The sequence below is a fragment of the Geospiza fortis genome, unplaced genomic scaffold, assembly GCF_000277835.1.
Source record: "Geospiza fortis unplaced genomic scaffold, GeoFor_1.0 scaffold394, whole genome shotgun sequence".
In the NCBI taxonomy this organism is placed as follows: Eukaryota; Metazoa; Chordata; class Aves; order Passeriformes; family Thraupidae; genus Geospiza; species Geospiza fortis.
In genome coordinates this window covers 970,726-991,167 of record NW_005054509.1, presented here as the reverse complement: position 1 = coordinate 991,167, position 20,442 = coordinate 970,726, and the positions used below count along the sequence as shown (strand labels likewise).

General features: G+C 46.0%; 1 protein-coding gene across 1 annotated transcript in view; it reads left to right on the top strand.

Annotated features, from left to right (window-relative positions):
* FBLN2 (fibulin 2) overlaps positions 1–20,442 on the top strand; it is an 82,549-nt gene that overhangs the window by 37,768 nt on the left and 24,339 nt on the right. Inside the window, 4 exon segments of the mRNA XM_031063507.1 lie at positions 11,971–12,082; positions 13,624–13,753; positions 18,047–18,233; positions 19,021–19,227. Of these exon segments, the coding sequence (XP_030919367.1) occupies positions 11,971–12,082; positions 13,624–13,753; positions 18,047–18,233; positions 19,021–19,227 (636 nt within the window).

Below are 20,442 nucleotides of genomic sequence, written 5' to 3'. Positions count from 1 at the left end.
TGCTTTGAAACAGGATAGGGATCTGCTCTCCAGCAGGATAAGGGATCTGCTCTGAGACAGGATAAGGGATCTGCTTTGAAACAGGATAGGGATCTGCTCTCCAGCAGGATAAGGGATCTGCTCTGAGACAGGATAAGGGATCTGCTTTGAAACAGGATAGGGATCTGCTCTCCAGCAGGATAAGGGATCTGCTCTGAGACAGGATAAGGGATCTGCTTTGAAACAGGATAGGGATCTGCTCTCCAGCAGGATAGGGGATCTGCTCTGAAACAGGATAAGGGATCTGCTCTGAGACAGGATAGGGATCTGCTCTTCCCCAGTGCCTGTGGAACACGAGCTCAGGGTTCATGGCACTTGGAGAGCACTCTGAGCTCTGGTCCTGACTGAAAGCAGAACCTCTGCCGAGTCAGCGAGTGGATGTGCACAGAGGTTTGGGGCTGAAAAAGGCAGACTGCGTGAGAAATGTAGCATCAGTAGTGGTGGCCTTGCTGGATGGTTGTTTTGTGCCCTAACTTGGAGGGAAATGGATTTGGTTTTTTTGGTTTTGGGGGTTTTTCTTGTTGGAGATTTTCTGAAGAGATGTGGAAAAGAGATAGGGTTTGAGGGGGAGATATGGAAAAAGGGGTCAAGAAAAATAGGGATAATGTGTGCAGGTAGGAAAGGGAGAAGACTAAGGGACTCTAGAGAGGAAAAGCAGTACTGAAACAGGAAAACCTTCAAGGGTGAGAGCTGCAGGACTCCAGCTGGACGCAGATGAGGCTGTTAGTGCTGTAAGGCTGCTGTAGTTACTCCTGTCTGTCACTGCTGCTTTTGTCACTGTGAGGCCATCCCTGTGACAGCCCTGCCTCTGCTCCTGCAATATGCCTCACACAGGAAGATTGAAGAGAGGGGTCCTAACCTGGAAGATGTGGATGGCACTTTTCTGTTATTGAAAAGGGAATATTCATATTTTTTATGAGAGCTTTTGTAACAAATTGCCTAGAAAGCTTGTGATCCCAGTGGGGTTTATACTGGCTTTTGTCAGATAGCCAATCTTTCACTATAATGTGGTTGCAGCACATTTTACTTGAGTTTATAAACAAACAACTCCTCCCTAAAAGCAGCCTTGCCAATACACGCTGTTGGTGGTCCTAAGCCTTGCAGAAGGGAGTGCAGCTCCCAGCTCTTGTCCCACAGCTCTGGAGCTGCCCCTGCCTGGCAACTTCAGCCTTTAACTGTGCTGCTGTTACAGAAAAACCTTCTCCCATGACCTTGTGCTGAGCGTCAGAGCCACAGGGACAGTTAGACCTCAGAGAGCTTTATCTTATCTATGGGAAGGAGTGGAAAATCCTTCAAATCAAAATGTATCTTAGATACCTGGAGCTCGTGCTGGTTGGGTCAGTGGCCTTCCAGAGCATTAATGTGTTGAAAATATTGAGATTTTACTTCAGATTGTTATAAGGAGTCACCTGGCTGATGTGAGAAGGGTTTCAAGCTTTTGTTTTGGTTTGCAGACACCACAGGGACATGTGTTGATACACTGCTCTCACCATTTATACCTCACCTTCCCTCCATCCCTCTTCTTTCTCATTGCAGATGTACAGAGTGGCAGAGAGGTCAGGTTGTGAGCTGCAGCTCTGTAGTGGAGGGGAGCAGTCCCTCGCCTCTCCCCACGGTGTGGCTGTGTTCCATGTGAAAGCTGATGTCCTGCAGGGATTGGGAAACAGCTGACAGTTCAGCACCAGTGTTTGTTGGCTGGGAGAAGCAGCAGTTCAAAGGTGACCCTGTCCCCTGATGAGCAAAGCTGCATTCCTTGCAGGGAGGGGTCTGGCTGGTGCCCAGAACGTGCTCTCCTGTCCCATGGCACCCCACACATGTGTCCCAGTGCTTCCCACTGGGCTCTGGGCAGGTCAGGGGTGATGGGGCCGGGAGGCTGGGGCAGCTCCTGGCTGTCAGGGACAGCCCATGGTGCCAGAGCTCTCTGCAGTGCAGCAGTTTCATCCCTGAAGTCTCCAAGGGTTTGAGTTTTTCTGAGGTAAGAGAGGATTTCCCTGGCAGGGGTTGGATTTTGAGTGAGGCTTAGTGGGTGTAAATGTGACCTGGAACCTGGTAAGGAGGGTACTTCCCAGAGGAACTCGTGTCCTTTCCTGCCTCCAGGGTCCCATTTAGGATGTGCAGGATGTGCTGCTGGCTTTGTCAGAGCCCGTTCTCAGGACAAGAGGACTTTTGGGAGGTTAATAGGAAGAAATTGCATCTGATGAGGAAAATGAGGGGATACCACTGGCACTTTACTGAGATCTATGGGTTTGCTTGTCAGTGCTCCCTAGTGTTGTATCTTGCTTTTAAAGATCCATTTGACATCCATTTGTGGTTGCAGACACGGCAGAGAAAGGGGTAACTGCTGCACCCAAGTAAAAACAAAATAGATCTCGGCAGCAAGAAGTCAAAATTGTAACAATGGCTGGAGAGAGTAAATAGTATGCAGGGTCCTGCTTCTGTGGAGTAGTTTATAACAGACCTGTTTCTATGGAGTAGTTTAGGAAAGACCTATTTTGTGTTATTGAATTGAATTCTGAGAAAAATGTGAAGTATTCTGGCCTTCCTCAGTGTTGTGCTTGTGTGTGTGGGTGTGCAAAGCTTGGTGGTGCTCCAAACCCTCTCAGGCACCCAGAGCCCAGTGTTCCAACCACTTCTATCCCTTCTCCTGGCTGATGACTCAGCAAGTTATTGTCTTTTTCCAGCAATGTCCAGACTTGTCTGCCTCTAAGTATCCAGACACTTTGTTCCTTTCTTGTTGCTGCATCACCACAAAGGGCCTCATATGGATCTCATTTTCAACAGCCCCTGGGCAGCACTAAGGCTTTACTCTCATCACAAGCTGTTAGCACCCTGAACTAGAAACCTGGGTAAAAACCTTCAAAATTCAACCACCCTGATATTTTGATCATTCACTTATAATTTGCACAAGTGCTGTGTGGGAATGGACGTTCCTGGCGTGTGGTTAAATATTGAAAAAGAGAGAAACTGAGAAGTGCACTCTACTTATTTACACACAAGTAATAAAGACTGGGGTTTTTTGGAGAAGCATTGATGAAGTGGTATGTGAAGTTCTGCCTCTTTTAATATTTTCCTTTACTCTGTTTTAGGTGTCTCTTGCAGAAAGTAACAGTAATGAGTCTTTGTGGGAGAGATGAAGACTCCTCCACCCTTCATTAGAATTTGCTGCCTTATCCCAAATGCTCCAAAACACATTTAAATCACATAGTTGGAGCTTTTCACAAGTCAGTGCCTTTTCTCTCTCTTCATCTCGGATTCCAAAGTGGAATGTGATTGGGAATGTAAATTCCTTTACAAGTGGCTGCAGCCTGTGTTGTCCAAGTAGGAAATGTGAGCCAGAGTGCACTGCAGGAGATGGAGCTGCAGCTGGGGTTTAGCTTGTGCCTCTTTTAGGTTGTGCATGTGGGCTGTGGAGCCTGCCCCAGAGCAGATTTGTCTGTCTCTGGCTGCTCAGGAGCAGCAGGAGCAATGTGAGCCTGATGCCAGCTGTGTCCCTGCAGCCGTGCTGGCTGCAGTGCTGGGTACACGGGGAGGGAGAGGGGCTGGGGCTGTCCCTGCAGCTGAAACGGCTTCTGTAGAGACAGATACAGGCTGAAATACTGATCCATAACAGGCTGAAATGCTGATCTGTCCACAGCATCCTCCTGATTGTTTCATGCTTTGTCCACGCAGCTGTTGCTTGTTGGCTGTTCCCTGCAGGAATCGCTGTCCCACCCGTTCTTGCTGTGCCTCGGCAGGACTGGGGTCAGCAGTGGCCATCAGCACTGCCTGAGCTCCACCAGTGCTGCTGCACTAAGGACAGGCCTAAATATTAATATGGTTATATTTACTCTATGTATAAACAAGCCCAGGCTGAACTGGAGCTGCTCAGCCTGGAGAAAAGGAGGCTCAGGAAGAACCTTCTGTTTCTCCACAATTCCGTGACAGGAGGGGTCAGGCTCTGCTCCCAGGGAACAAGGGACAGGACAAGGGAAAATGGCCTCAAGCTGTGCCAGGGAGGTTTGGGTTGGATATTAGGGAAAATGTCTTGATGGAGAAGGTTGTCAAGCATTGGAAGAGGCTGCCCAGGGCAGTGGTGGAGTCCCTGTCCATGGAAGTATTCCAAAACAGGTGTGGATGCAGCACGTGGGACGTGGTTTAATGGTGGTGCTGCTGGCCTGATGGCTGGACTTGCTCTCAAGTGTTTTCCACAGAAACCTTAAGGATTCTGTGATTCTGCATTCAAGGGCTTTGTGCTTGAATTTGGTAAAGGAGCAGGCAGTGCCTGTAGGCTTCCATGGGCCTGGGGTCAAACCCCAGCTTTAGGTGAAAGCAGCCACTTCTGCCATAGTTTACAATCGTTTTCAAGTGTTGCCTTGTTTGTAAGTGACTTCAGTAGCAGTGCTGGCAGGTATTCCAGCAGTGTCGTTTATTCTGATGAACTCGTATGTGAGGGACTCACTGCTTTTAATTAGGAAAATAGAATTGAAACAAACCGTAGGAATTTTGTGTGTGATCTGAGTGGTAGATTTTTCACCGGGAGAAAGGACTTGGGGAATCGAACAGTTCATGTGAGTGTGTTTCTCTTGGTGTGTTGTGGGGTTACACTGAGCTGCACCCTGGGCAGTCTGAGCTGGAGGCAAAGTCTGAAGTGGGAATGAGCAAAATGGTTCACCCAATCCCTGCTGTGTGAAACCACAGTACCAGCATCAAACAAGGTGCTTCATTTAGAAGTTAAAAACTCCATTTGCCTAATTTCTCCCCCAAACCATTACTTTCTTAGGGAACTAAACCCCCTTCTTTCTAAACATCTACGATTGAGGCATGCTGCATGGCAAAGGAGAGATTTCCTGCTGTGCTTCCTGCTAGGGCTGCTAAATTCCCCTGGAACAATCTAAACATCATTATCAGCCCATTCAAATTAGTATTTCCTCCTACTTCTGTAAGGGATAAAAGGAGGTTTGTTTCCTTGCTGTTGACTTAAGTGTCCCACTGAAATTCCTTCACAGTAACTAACTGCTCTGGTGCTGGGTGCATCCTTGAGAGTTTAAACCTCCTTGGGGTTACTGGATCAAGGCAGAACTGGGAGCCATCAGCTCTTCCAGCCTGTCATTAATCCAGGAAATGCCCTGGGCCACAATCAATACTGCTGAAATTCTTGCCCAAACCCTGATTACAAAACTTCATAAAGGAGAGCCTGAGGAAATGAGAGATCTCTTCAGAACATCATCGTAAAATAAGGAACAATGTAATTTATGATTATAAACCTGACAAGGACTGGCAAGGAATCCTGGAGGGTTCCCAAATAAGGAGATGGAGCTCTACAACAGCTCTTCTGTTCAGTTTAAGCATCCCTGCTCACTAATTAGAAACTCAGTGAAACTCAGAGGTTTCCTTCCTCTGCTATTCAGAATCCTTTTGTCAACAGCCCTCAGCCAAACAGAGCTGGAGGGCACAAACTTGGTCAGGAGCACTCCTGGGGCTGTTCAGGTCACTGACTGCTGCTGTCAAGTCCTTTCCTCTCTGTGCTTACCTTCTCCAGGTGTGCAGGCTCGTGCTGTGGCTGAAAGCTGTGCTGAGCAATGTGGCAGAGCAAACAAGCTGACACCAGCAGCTCAGCTGAGCCAGGGTGTGAATCTGCCCCGTTTTCAGTGATGTTCTGAACAGAGATGAACACTCAGTTCACTCTGATGAATTTTACAATTTTTCTACTTTGGGTGAATTGGTCATGAGGAAAATGAAAATCTTGGCTTCCCCCTCCCGAGTGGATTTGAGACTTTCTCTGTGAACAATTTCTGACTGGGTTCTCCTGGGGGACAATGAGGCTGTGTATTTTTTGCCTGTTCTGTGTGTGCTGAACTGGTGGAAGCAGACTGAGCACTGGGCAGGTGCTGGGGATTTTCTTTTCAGTTGCCAGAGTTACAGAACTCAAAACCCTAAAGGCTCACAACAGCAACCTGAAGGATGTTTGACCTTTGGGGTCGGCTTCATAGAGCATCCATGAGCAGTTCCCCATCCCATGTTAGCCCTGCCAGGGTGTGCACAGTGCAGTCTATGCCACAGTAAGTCAGATGTGGTTCAGATATAAATGTACAATCCTCCTTCAGGCTTCCAGCAAAAATACAATTTCCATGTGCTTGGTGTGAGAATGAATAATACATTTATATGAATTGCATGATTAAAGTATGTGTAGTGGTTTTAGGCAATTGGGCTTTAAAATGGCACATAACTTGGCTTGTCCTTGATCAACACTCCCAGTCCAGAACAAAGACCTTTTTCACTGCTAAACTTTTAAAATTTCAAGCAGAAGCGTGTCTCAATGGATGGCTGTCCCTAACACTGCAGTGTGGGGTGTGTGAATGGGTAATGGTGAAATGAATGCGTTTTTTTCTGTAGATAAGCACTCAGACATAAGTCGAACATGTATACTAAAGGAAGGCCTTACCCACACATCTATTTGCTTCTTTATGTTTGTTTGCCTTTATATTTTTTAAGAAAAAAGAATGTTGTTTTTTGTAATTTAGTTACCATTACAGCCTCAGCTCAGTTTGTAATTGGTTAAGAGCATCCTGGAAGTGCTTGGCTTACTCAGTGTTTGAGTTGCAGCAGATTTAGTGATCCTGCCTAATTTTCCCAAGTGCTTTGACAGGCAATCCCTGACTACATTCTCTGATAAACACTGCTCCTTCGAATTTTAACTTTAAAATTAAGCAGGGCTGGTGGAAGTGCTTTGGAGAAAGGAGCCTACCTAGCCGCAAAACAGATCATGCAAAGAGCTTGCTCTCCCCTAGATAAAATTCTTCAGACAGGAATTACAAGGATAATCGGAACCAGGCTTTCCAAAGCCTCAGCTCTTTTGAAAGTTAATAGCCAGCATAAATATACTCTGTGCAATATCTGGGGAAGGAGGGTTGAGGGGGAAAATACAGCCAAGACTGGGCTGAAGGGCAAGAAACATTCTGCCTGCTCTGAGTTATCGTTGTAACTGATGGAAGGATGATTGTGCATGAACTGTTCTGCTTCAAACTCTGGAGCAGAAGGATACAGCAAAATGAGACATGTTCTGCAAGGCAGGCAGAGGAATTGCTTGGCTTTGTAGCTGGTGAAAAGGGTTAAAGAATTTATTTAGTTGTGTCCCCCCCACCTTCTTTCAACCTGGATCTAATAAAGGATGCTGTCATGGAAACCTTAAAGACCAAACATTGTCTAAATTATCTGGCCTCTGCCACAGGTAATACAAGTTTTGACTTACAAGGATTATCCAGAACTAAAGCCAGAGGGAGTATTAGGTTGCTATTCATTGACACTTTGAACAAAATCTGCCAAACAAGCCTGGCTGAGGCTTTGTTGATGTATGTCTCCACTGTATGGTGCACAGTAAAATGAACGTTCTGCTTGGGTTATCCAGTTTTCATTGTGCCTTGGGGCAGACACAGCTCTCTGTGTTTTGCCAAGCAAGCCAGCATAAGGAATTTATGAAAAAAAGAATAATGTAGGAAACAGAATGTTTTCATGTTGAAATAGAAAGCAGATGCTTCCCAAAGAGTGAAGGCAATATAACAGGAACTTGTCCTGGATGAGTGGTGGGATGGATTCCCAAAGAGACGTGGGTACCTTCAGAGGATGGAGGAGAGCACAGAAAAACACTTTCCTGCTTGAGGTTTAAAATGAAGGCAGGTTGCTCCAAGTGTGATGGGCCTCCCTTGCACTGCTGTGGTGATGGCATGGCAGGCAGGAATTGAAGAGCGTGGTGGAAAAGGATCAGGCACTGAACTGAGTCCAAGAGGTGTGTGCTGAGTGCTCAAGTCAGCCTCTATTTCTCCTGCAATCTGCTTTTCCATCATTTCCAAGGAGAAAAGCCTCAAAGGCTGAGGAGAGCACGTGGGTTAATGCCCCATCCTGAGCAGTGAGCTAACTGTGGTTTGGTCATGGAAACGCTCCAGCACTGCCCTCATTTCAGGGAGATTTAGAGTCAGACGCGTCCTGAGCACTGAGGCACTTGGAGCCTGCAGGAACCTGCACAGAGTAAAACCCTCTGCTCATTTATCTGGGAACAGGTCCTGGGAGAGCTTAACCAGCCCCAATGACGTAAGTGATAGCTCAGTTTGGAGTGAAAGCAGCTGGCTTTGGGGCTGTGCTGTCATTCTCCCCTCCCCTGTCTTTGCCAAGATAAATGTTCTTCTCCTCTTTACCTTACTCATTAAAACATCTTCCCAGCCATCCCAGATAAACCAAGTTGAGAACATGTTACAGTGCACACCTAGATTGTGAAATTCAAGGAGGGAGTTTAATAAAGCCTCTCAGGCTGTTGATAAGATAGGAAATGACAACCTGTTAAGGGGTAAAGCTACAATACTTTATTATTTATTTATTAGAGCTTTAAATGGTGAAGAGATTGGAGCAGAAAAAAAGACTTAGTGGAAACAGTTATTTTTCAGTATTTTAAGAACTCCCCCAAATTGTCCTGTGAGGTTTTTGTCATTATTTTTCATAATATATTGCTTTATGTTTTCAGGCAAGTATTTGATAAGGAAGTACAACTTATTTTTCTCCAGTTCTTGTTCAGTGTACGTGCTGCGTGCAAGTGTAAATACTATAGGTTTGGGGAAGATAAACTGCTTTCTTCAGGTGTAGGAATGGAATAGGAAGTTCCATCATAACAGCAAGAGCTCAGCTCAGTTTTGGTAGTATGACCTTTGCCTCTCTCCCATGTGAGTGCCGATCCAGTAATTAACAACTGGAATTGAAGCCAGCAGGGAAGAGATGTGGTGCCTGGGGCTGGCAGTGCCCTGCCCGACACCCTGATCTTCCTGGTGGTTCTTGCAGTGCTCTGCCTTTCCCTGGCTTACAGATAATTGGTGTTGGTGTTAATTCCAGTTTTGAACTTCACCTCTGCCTGAAGTCAAGTGATTCTGTCCAGGGCCCTGCACTGTGCCTGCCTCACTTGGGTCTCTCTGTAGTTGAGGTTGCTATCTGAGCCTCCTCAGTGTCACAGCTCCTGAAGTAACTTTATTGGAAAGGGAAATAATTGTCCACTCCTGCGTGGGGGGCTTGGGTGGGCTGGGTGTGTGGTGGGTCAGCCCTTGCTGCTCCCATCATGTGAGGGGTTGTAGACTCACAGAACAGTTTGTGTGCAAAGGGATCTAAAGCCCATCCAGTGCCACCCCTGCCATGGCAGGGACACCTCCCACTGTCCCAGGCTGCTCCAAGCCCTGTCCAGCCTGGCCTTGGGCACTGCCAGGGATGCAGGGGCAGCCGCAGCTGCTCTGGGCACCCTCTGCCAGCGCTTTATCAGGCTCGGTGAGGAAAGTGCTGATGTCTTAAGGTTTGTCTGTCTTTGTACTGAGACGAAAGAACCGCTTAGAAGGGAATGATGGATAAAGCTGCTGACAGCTCAGTCAGGAGTGCTGGCTCCAAGAATGGGCATTTGCATAACAGGAGTTATTCAATCGATGCAAATGCTCTGCAGAGCTGCAGACCCGAAGTGAGAATGGGAGGAAGCAAATTGGAGGTGTTAAAGGTGTGAAATGGTCTGAGTGGAAATTCAGGTGAAGCTGAAATCAGGAAAACTTCAGTATCAAGAAAGCTCTGGCAAGAAACTGAGATACTCTATCCCTTGTTGACCTTCTAGAGCTGTCTGATGATTTATCACTCTGGAAACGTAATTTGTGAACACTGGGAAGGAAAAAGGGGAGGAAAGTTTATGAAAATCCACTTTGTCTCCTTTGCTGCTTTAGCGAACTTACGGTTCACTGTGACAGTGGCCGGAAATAATTCAGTAGCCTTTAACTGTGTGTTTTTCTCAGTTTGAACTTCAACCAAATTTCTTAAAATACACCCACCCACAGCAGATTTTTGTAGCTGAAATTCTTAACCTGTAAAAGCTGTGTGGATTTTGTGTGACCATGGGAAACCTGGATGTGTCCCTGGGTCAGCTGGAGGCATCCAGCTGCTGCTCAGGGCTGGATCAGGCACTGAGACAGCTCTAAAGCACAGGCAGGGAAGGGTTAAAATTCTCGGAGAGAAAAGTGTTATTTAAAATATTTGAATTAACTTCTAAGTGCCTTTAAAAGACAATACACCAGTTTTTGAGATTAGGCCAAAATGTTCTGTAGTTGATGTCTTTAGACTGATGCAGAGTGATGATTGCAGGAGGTGAGTTTCTGAATTGCAGACAAGTGAGGAAACTGCTGCTGTTTTCTGGTGCAGCCTTCACTTTTTTTTCCTTAGTGAAGACATCTATAAATAGCAAATTATCTATAAATAGCAAATTATCTATTAGCAGGTGGGTTGTGAAATTACTTTATCGTTAAAGATTCACACAGTATATATAAAAAAACAAACCAGGATTACAGAGTTCTCAAACAAAATTACTTTGTTTTCCATAAGCAGATGCAAATCTGCTTCTAAATCTGCTAATATCATGGAAGCCCCAAATAAACAAAGCTCTGTTTGAATGTTTTTGTGTTTCAAAGTCTGTTACACACAGAGCTGAAAATCTCTATCCAGCATAGAAGCTCTGTGATCCCCAGTCCTGTGCATGTATTTAGTTGTATATATTTGTTCTCCCTAATGGAGAATTAAAATATCATAAATCTATGTTAATGTCTGTGAGTCCTATTATGAGTTATTCCAGGTTGTTTTAAATTCCTGATGAAGATAAAAAGCAGTAGTTTGTTTATTTTATGATAACTTAATTCTGGGTTTAATTATTCATAAGATCACAGCAAAGGCAATATATTTTGCAAATATGACTGTTTAATAGTATGGCACTTCAGTAGAGCAAGCTGATATTGAATCTTCAGTGAGGAATGAGTAACTCGCTTTTAGTTGAATTATAAATCATGTAGATTACTGCAATGTAGATAGTTAAATTCTGCTCTATTCTCATGTTCCAGCAAGAGCAACAAATGTATTTCAGCACTTGGTAAAATGAATGGAGTTTCTACCGAGGGAGTGAATTAGAACTATGTTAAAATTTCACTGTTTTATAGCAATGTGTTGTAATTATCTGGTACTGGATATATTTCCTGCCAGTTTAACTGCATAGATCAAGCCTCCAATGTCACAGAGCAACTCTTACACCTAATAGAGCTCTCAGGACTCAAGTAGATTTTAAGGCTGTTAATGTGTTGTATAAAATGAGAGCATTGCATAGCCTGGGGGCCATGTGCAGATTGTTGTGGTGCCACTGCCCAGTGTGAGCAGGAGCTGGGCAGGGTGGGGGGACACAAATGGCTTTGGTCATTAACCCCCTGTGCCTGCAGCTCTGGTTTGGGCTGTTCCTGCCCCAAGGCTGAGGAGAACAAAGTGCCCCAAGTCTGTGCAGTAGGTGTAGAGGATCCAGCAAATCCCATTTCACTGCAACTGCACATTTACGTCTTGGGTGCAAATCCACAGAATCAAATGTGGGAACTAGAGCAGCATTCTCCATGTCCATCTCTCTTACTGCACCTTAGTGCCAGTGTTTGACAGTCTGACTTACGGCTCCCAGGCCCTTTTCACTGTATTTTTAAGCCAGCTGAACCATGCAAGGCTGGGGCACTGTATGCTAACCCAGCCTGGTTAGTGGGAGCACTGTTACAGCAGCATAATGACTAAATCAACTTGCACCAAGTGGCCAAGCATGATTTGTCAAGGATTTTGCTCAGAGTTGTCAAATATAGAATGTCCTTCAAACCATTTATATAATTTATAACATTTAAAAGTCTTAATTTCCTTTTGCTGTTCCCCCCTGAAGGAGGTCACCAGGTGATCAGTTATGTCAAGATGTTTTAGGTATCAGTTGTCTCTTTATTTTTTTTCCTTATAACCAAACAAAATGTGGAAATAAAGGGAAAAAGCTCACCCTGAACAATCGTTATTTTTAAGATTTTCTCAGTTAAGAGGCAGAGTTAAACCAAATCCATTCCATACAAAATAATCTTAAAAAATCGGTGTGTATGCTTCGTACAGGTTCCACAAAGGAGTTGATTGAGAGCTGCTGTGGAGCTGGCCAGCAGTGGGCTATAGACAACGGGGAGTGCACAGAAATCCCTGTAAGTGGCATGGATGGTGATATTTGCAGGTACGTAAGGTAAAACTGAACATTTTCGGTAAGCATAAAGAGTAGCTCTTGAAAAGAAATCAAATGTACTTCATGGGATGTCCAGGAGACTGGAAACCGTGTCATTCATTGTCTGCATTATTTGTGGACTGGCAATATTCATGGCTAATTGGAAGCCAGGATTTCCCCCTCCATTTGCCCAAATCCTAATCTAGACGAAAGCTTTTCAAGGTTTCTTTTTGTCTCTCCCGTAAGCAGAGCACAGATTTTTATTTCCCGTTTTCTGCCCATCTGTGCAGTTGCAGTTCAGTGGGAGGGCTGAGCTTGGCAAGTGCTGGGTGCAGTGATTATCTGTGTCATTAAGGGATGTGTTCATTGCTCTGTGAGTGCCCCTGGTTCTGCTGGAGTGGGACCATACCCTGATCCTGCTGCTCTGAGAGGGAGCCAGGTTCCCTCTGCACAGCAGCAGGACAGGGATGGGTGCAGGGTAACCTGGACCAGCTGCGGTTCATCCCTTTCCCTGCCCACGAGCCTGGAGCAGCCCTTGGGGAGGTGGAGACAAACTTACTCCAGACTCACATTTTCGAAGACTGATCCCATCATTTAGAGCATTGAAAAACTTTAGCATGATCCCTTTCATCAGATTTAGTATCATTGCACCTTTCTGAAGTTACTGGGAGATTGAAATCCTTCCTGCTGGGATCTGGCTGACATAAGTGACACATACCAACTGTCCGTGAAGTAAAGGCAGATTAAAAATCCCAGCCTCGGCCTAAGTAGGTGCAAATCCAGTACATGAATGAGTTGCACCTGCACATCTGAGGCTGGTTGTAGATGAAAAAGCCAGATCCTAAATGTTTCAGTCCTTGTGAACCTACTGGGATTAAAAGGAATAAGAGATCAGGGGTTCAGTTGTCTTACTTGTAAAATTTCAGTTGTGTCCCTGTTTGAAAGATTTAAGCTTGCCCATAAATATTAGGTCTAAAGAAAACGTTTTATGTAAAAAAGCATTCAAGTACGTGGCCTCAGAGCCTGGAAAGCAAGGACAAAATCTCTGCTGCTGCCACTGGGAGCTGTGTCAGTGAGCAGGGCTGGTGACCCTGCCCCTCTCCAGCCCCAGGGCACTACCTGTGCTGGAACTCTGCAATTCCTGCAGCTCCCAGGAGTCTGCTCCAGCTCAACTCACTGCCCAAAGATTGTAAAATCCCGGTCTGGTTTGGGTTGGAAGGACTGGAAGCTCATCCCGTTCCACCCCCTGCCACGGCAGGGACACCTCCCACTGTCCCAGGCTGCTCCAAGCCCTGTCCAGCCTGGCCTTGGGCACTGCCAGGGATCCAGGGGATAGATACAAAGTAGATGCTCATTGAAAAAATCAGTTCCTGTTCTGCCAGGATAGTTCTCTGCACATGTTTGGGTGTTCTGAGTGGGGTACTTGAGGTGGCCCTGGGACATTTGCAGGGGTGTCAGAGAGCCTTGCCCCTGGGCTGTGTGTGTGACAGTGTCCCTGGGCAGTGTGACAGTGCTGTCCCTGGGCAGTGTGACAGTGTGCCTGGCCCTTGCAGGATTGCCCAGAAGCAGTGCTGCGTGTCCACGGTGAGGGAGAACAGCTGCCTGGCCGGGATGGTGGCCGCCAAGGAGGGGGACACGTGTGGCCCCGAGGACAGCGACCCCTGCACGGGCTCCTCCTACAAGGTGAGCTCCCCTGTGGGTAAGGTGTCCTCCTGCCTCAGCAGGCATCTGTTCCTGCATTCCTGTGGGGCACAGAAAGATGAACTTGCAGGAATGTGGCAGTGAAATGATGCTGTTTGCATTTCAGTTTGCAGCCTCTTTAAAACTTTGCAGTAATGTTGTTTTGAATTAATTTCCATCTCCATTTTGTAGACCTAACTGGCTGTATTGCTTTTGCTTCCTTGCTTTGGAAGTAGCTGAAAAGTCCATTTTGGTTTTTATATCTATAGTGTAGAAGAATTTAGAAAATGATGGGGCAAAACTTAATTGAAGATATAATGTGAAACCCATTACTGGGTGCTTTGCTTGGCTCCAGGGTTGAATTGTAGCCCCCTTTCCCAGTTCTGCACAATGCTGGACTTGATGAACAAGCATTTAGATGATGATGGAAGCTTTTGTTCATAAATAAAGGCAAACTGTTAATGGACAGCACAAATCACAAATCCTGAGCCACAGCCTCTGCTTAGATAAATGAGATTTGCTTTATGAGAACCAGTGGAGCCAAACCAATTTAAACCAGTTTGAAGATTCAGCAGCTCGCTTGTCCTGTTTTCACCAGAACAGTGCCTTCAGAATTCATTTCCCTCTGATCATAATTTACATAGCTATAGCTCAGCTTAAGTGCAGCTTCCTGGGCTCAGCAGGAACCCGATTAGTTCTATCTGTTCTTTTACATCGCAGATTCTCCCAGATAATTGTTCACTGGAAAAGCAGGGAATGTGGACGTTCACTGCAGGGTTTAAGGGTTAATTAGCTGTGCTGATTTGTCATCTTCAAAACCATTGCTAATTCGGGTCTGAAGTCTGTCATTAGAGTAAAAGGAGAATTTGTGCATTCAGGAGAAGACATTAATATGTCTGAAATGTGACAGAATTGTTATTCTTAGGTTTTCACCAGGGGTCGTTTGCATGCCAGGCAGAGCCAGGCTGTGGAGTCAGCCTGATTACACATGCCATTCCTCAGGCAGAGGTGGGGAGGGAGAGCTCCATCATTCCTGGCTGAGCTGAAACCAGTGACAAAATACTCTCGTGGAATGGTTCCTCATGCCAGTTCCTGTGGGATTTTTCCTTTAAGATAAACCATCTGAGACAGTAAAATTACTGAGCAGCTTTGCTCACCTATTTAGCTTGTTTAGCTCTTGAGTCATTGCAGTTACTCCTTGAAAAAAAAATCAATAAATATTGAGACTGTTGAGACTTCGTATTACTTTAACATTACAGTATGTACTGCTGTAATACAAAATAATCCAGCTTTGTACTGCTTTTTAATGCTCTGTATTACAAGAAAGGTTTTCTAATTTTATTGTAGTTAAACATTGTTTCAGAGGGGAACTGGCAGAAGATGCTGACAGTCCATGGTGGTGTTTCTCCTGATCTGTCTGCTCTTAGTAAATCCTGTGGCATAAATCAAAAAAGTTTGTCTGGAATGTGGAAAGGTTCATTAATTGCCTCAAAACCCAGCAAGATATTTACACTGTCTTGCCAAAAGCCAGGGTTTTATCTCCAAGGTACAAACATTTGTAGGTCTTCAGGCATTTTAGATGTTTTCACCTTTAGCTTCAAGGTGAATGTGGCAGTGCTGGTTTTTCAGATCCAGGAGTTCAGCCTGTGCTAAATCAACCTAATCTTGGGGTGCTTTAATTGTTATTTACTCTTAACACCAAAAGCACAGGCTTAGGGATTTTTCCTAGTGGATGGAGACTCCACCATGGTAAATCCAATTATGCAGAATTCCAGCTAAGATAGTTTTGAGGGGAATGCAGAAAGCTGTGAACCAAAGAATGGTTCTCAAGGTGGGTTTCTCAGTTGCAAGGTAAAAATAGTCATATTTGCTATTAAATCAGTTGTAGAATTCCTGGGAAGTTCAAAAAGCAGCTAACAGAAAGTTGAGGCGTTCCAATTCTTTCATTTTAGAAGGAACTTTTCAGAGAACAAGTTTTTCCACTGGAAAATGAGACAGTTTTGTTCACCTGGAAAGTATGTGTGCCCAAAGATGTATGACTGATTTAATTCTCTCTGTCATGCCTGCACATGGGATAAATTGTTAATCAAATTATGACTGAAAGAAGCTGGGGTCTTCAAGGGAAATATTGCACATTTTACAGTACTTCAGTAAAAACATGTATTATCTTGAACTTCTGTTTTGCATATTGAAGGTGACAAAACTGAGCTAAAACAAAAGACAAAAAAAGAGAATTTGTTTTCATAAAATTCAAATTTGAGGGTTCTGGATTTGGGGTGGATGGCAAGAGGAATTTTCCCTTTCCTAGCATGACCACAATTCATTATTGCTAGGGTTTTGGTTTTTTTTTTAATATTCATTTGAAAATATAATTTAAGCCTATTTAGTGTGCAAAATAATTCATCCTCTTCAAGGCCCATAGTGTAAATTTTTCACAAATGTTTTTGGGCACATGAAGGGAGCTCCTTATGGCTGTGCATATTTGCAGATGTGAGTAATGTCTGCTGTTTATGGTGTTTGGGGATTTCTCAGATTAGGAAGCAGGGCCATAAAATGTGAGCTGCAGCCATCAGTGCTGGCTGAACATGCCAGGCTGTGCACTGAGTGTGACGTGCTCACAAAACCCCAGTGCTGTCCTGAAAAAAGGGGCTCAGCAGAAGAGTTTCTGAGCATTGAGCTGGCAGTGGATGCATCTCCCTGCAGGAGACAGGCTCTGGATTAATGGGAATGCCCACCTAGGATTCCTAATGATGGAAAGTGATCCCTCCTCATTTCCATGCTCCTTAGAACGCTGCTTCTCTTAGTGCCTTCCCAGCTCAGGGATCTCCCTCCTGGCAGCTGCTCTGTCCCTGGAGCTCCTGCTGCCGGCTCGAATCCTGCCCCTCATTCCCTGTGTCTGACCCCCTTACACAGGGTGAATGTTTGAGCAGGCTGGAGTCTCCTCTCTGGGCTCAGGGAGGCTCCTCCAGTGTGGCTGCAAACTCTGAGTGGGTGACTGTCAAAGGAGCTGCAGAGAGAAAGAGACTCTGTGCTTTTCTGACACTGAAACATGGCATTTATAGCTAAAATACATGAACAAATAAAGCAAAAAGTTAGGTGTGAGAGGACACTTGACTTCAAATCCACAAAGGCATCTCCAGCTCAGGTGTGACCCCTGTTGTCTCTGCAGCAGACTCAGCTCCTCAGCTTGGTTAGGTATCCACTGTGCATCCACAGTGTGGACTTTTGGAGTTTGGTATCATTTATCTGATGCCCTTTTGTGGCCTGACTGTGCAGTAGATTTGTCTGGGACCGAGTAAAGCAGCACACAGTTTTTGCCTGCCACCTGCAGCAGAGCAAACTGCAAGAGGTGGGAGATGAACACGTCAGTGAAGCTGCTGTTCAGGTACTCTGAGCAAGGAAAGAAGAGACACAGAGCTCATCAAAGACACCCTGGGCTCCCTCCAGCCAGTCCCAGCAGGATGCTGTCCAGCACAGCCAGGTAATGAAAGGTCAGAGCAGGGCTGTAGTGCAGAGAGGAGAGTCTGTGCTGGCACCTGGCAGGCTGGGATGCTGCTGACCCTCACGTCTGTGCGCGTTGTTTCCAGTTCCTGTCACACGGCTTCAAACTGACCATGGTTTGAGCTCTAATGCAGAGGTGCAGATCTCTATTATTCTGTTTATAATTTCTGTGCTCTGGGGGGAGCAAGATGTGCAGCACCACTCCCTCCTGGCATGTGGAGCTGCTGAAATCACTGGCACAGCCAGACGTTGTGTTTGTTGTGGCTGCAGTTGACCCGTTGGTGCAGAATGGCAAAAACAAGCACAAGTAAAGCTTTGATATTTACAACTGTCCACACTCCAAATGTTTTTCCAGATGCTCCACTGCTTAGGAAACTGCAAATCAGTTCCAGGTGTGTGTGGGCTCATCCCTGAAGCTGTGTTAAATCACAGAATAGAATTGTTAGGGTGGAAAATGACTCCTAAGACCATCAAGTGCATCTGTAAACCCAGTACCACTGCCTTGTTCACCACTAAACCTTGTCCTCAGGTGTCACATCCACACATTTTTTTTGAACCAGGTGTGGGGACTCCACCACTGGCCTGGCAGTTTGCTCAGTGCTTCTAAATGCTGGTGGCTGACAGACATTCCCAGTGCTGGTGGCTGATGTTCCCAGTGCTGGTGGCTGATGTTCCAGTGCTGGTGGCTGATGGTCCCAATGCTGGTGGCTGATGTTCCCAGTGCTGGTGGCTGATGTTCCCAGTGCTGGTGGCTGATGTTCCAGTGCTGGTGGCTGATGTTCCCCTGTCTTGCAGCAATGCTGTGATTGCTGCAGCCTGGGCCTGCGCCTGAGGAGTGAGGGGAAGAGCTGCGAGTCCAACATCAACCTGGGCTACCCCTGCAGCCACGTGATGCTGTCCTGCTGTGAAGGGGGGGATCACTTCGTGCACCCCGAGATCAGACGGCATCCTGAGCCCGTGCCCACGGTGACCCCCGAGAAGGGTGAGTGTCCTTGTGTCACTGAGGGCTCTGCCTCACACGGGCCTTCAGCAAGCTGCTGGAGGCAGCAGGGCATCAGGGGCACCGCTGCTTTCCTCCCAGATCTAGCACAGATTGCCTTGTTCCTAAGGCAGGTTGGAGAAAGCAAAGAATCTCATCCTTAAATATACCTGAGACCTCACTGAGCGAGGAGCTTTGGTGTTGTGTGTTCAAGAAAAGCTGATGGAGAAACTCGCTTAAGGATTAATTTTAATGTCACAGAAAGCCTTGTCAGATTTGCTCAGGAATGGAAGCAGGTGTTGCTGCAGCTCTGGCTGGTGTTTAAAGGCAGTAGGAAGGACAGCCATGCTGCTGCTCAGTGGCTCCCAGGCTGCTGCTGATGCTAATATAGGCGAAGCCAACAAATTGTGATGTTGGAAAGTTTCCAAACTGGTTGGATAACTCCTCCTGAAATTTGGAATTCAGCGTGGGGCTTGTTTCAGCTGGGGCTCAGCACAGTGCCTTTGTTCAAATGTCAGTGGGAATGGGGTTGGCAGTGATGTGGAAGGTCAGCTTGTGACCTCTCCTGTGACTGTTTCTCAGTGGCTCTGTAAAATCTGTCCCTGCAGCCCTAGGGAAGGAGGAGGTGGCCCTCCAGCACAACAGTGTTATCTCCAGGATGGATTCCTTTGTTCTTATCCTTGCAGTAACTGGTTTGGGTAGATCTGACTTTCCTTGGCATTTTGTGCCCACCCACCCTGTTGTGTCCAGTGCCAAGGGCAGAACAGCTGTCAGACATGTTCTGCTGTAGTTTCAGAGAGGGAGGATCACCACGAAGCGTTGTCCATCAGCAATGAGGCTGAGCTGTCCAATAACCTGCCCGGAGATGACCTGGATGAGTGTCTGCTCTATGGAGGGGAGCTCTGCCAGCACCTGTGCATCAACACCGTGGGCTCCTACAAGTGCTCGTGTTTCCCAGAGTTCACCCTGCAGGAGGATGGCACCAGCTGCTCTCCAGGTGAGAAAAGGGACAGGAAGGGCAGTGTCTTTATACCTGCACTCATCAGCCAAGCTTTTCTTTAGTTTCTCTGCAGTTTCTCTTTTTTAATGAGTGTTGGTGCATGGATGTGTTCTGTAGAAATTGTAAAATAGAAAGAAAAATGGTAATTTAGGGCACTCAGTTACACCTTATTTTTGTGTTTGGTGGTATGGGATAAGGGTGGTGTTTCATATGTTCAAATCAAGAGTGTTTTGCACTTTTCAGAAGGGGATTTGTAAAGATTTTTTGAGAAATACCTGTTCTTCTCAGAGTAATTTTGTATTTCACAGTTAGGTTTTTTTAGATAAGTTTAGATAAACTTAACTCAGTTCAGACAGACAACATTGCTTCCTGAGCTTTAATTTTTATCTAAAATCATTAACATCCTTCAGTGATAACAAACTCCAAATTTGTCTAGTGTGGTGGAAGTCTGGAAAAGGAAGTCACTTGTGTTGTAATTGTTTTGATGTGTGGAGTTCTCCAATGGCATGATTTCAAGTCAGATAACCCAGAAGGTTGAAACCTCATATTAGTTACAAGTGCTTTCTGTTATTTAACAAGCAAAAGCAGTGTTTCCATCTAATGACAGAACTCCTTAGGCTTCTAATCCTCCGCCCAAGCCAAACAATGGGCATTCTGTATGTCATCCTTCTCAATGTGGTGTTACCTCAAGAATGCATTTGACTGTTCCTGTGGCAGCTGCCTGCTCTGCTTATATTAAAATTCTGGGAAAGGAATCTAATCCAAAAGAAGCAAAGAGAAGTTCTTATTTTAGCACTGCAGAATTTGGCCTCATTGCTCACCTGGAGTGTATTTATGGTTTTGCTTTGCTGTTCTTCTCCCAGCAGTGCCTCTGTGAGGTTCTCGATGGAACATCTTGTGATCTGGGAAGTTGTGTCCCTGCAGATGTGCAGGGCTGTGCTGCTCAGGGCTGTGCCCAGGGGTGCAGAGGGGTTTGCAGAGCTCACCTGGGGAATGGGATTGTGACAGGGGCAGGGGACACCAGTGGGACCTCAGAGGAGCATGGCAGGGGCCAGGGCAGGGAGGGCTGGTGCTGCCTTTGCTGTGCCAGGCTGAGGGAGGGTTGGGGAGGGGATTGGGAACCTCAGTGGCTTTACTTGGCTGAACCATATGTGGCACAGTGGCCTTTCAGTTCTCCTTGTCCCTGTGTGTCTGTGCCCATCTTGGGCATTC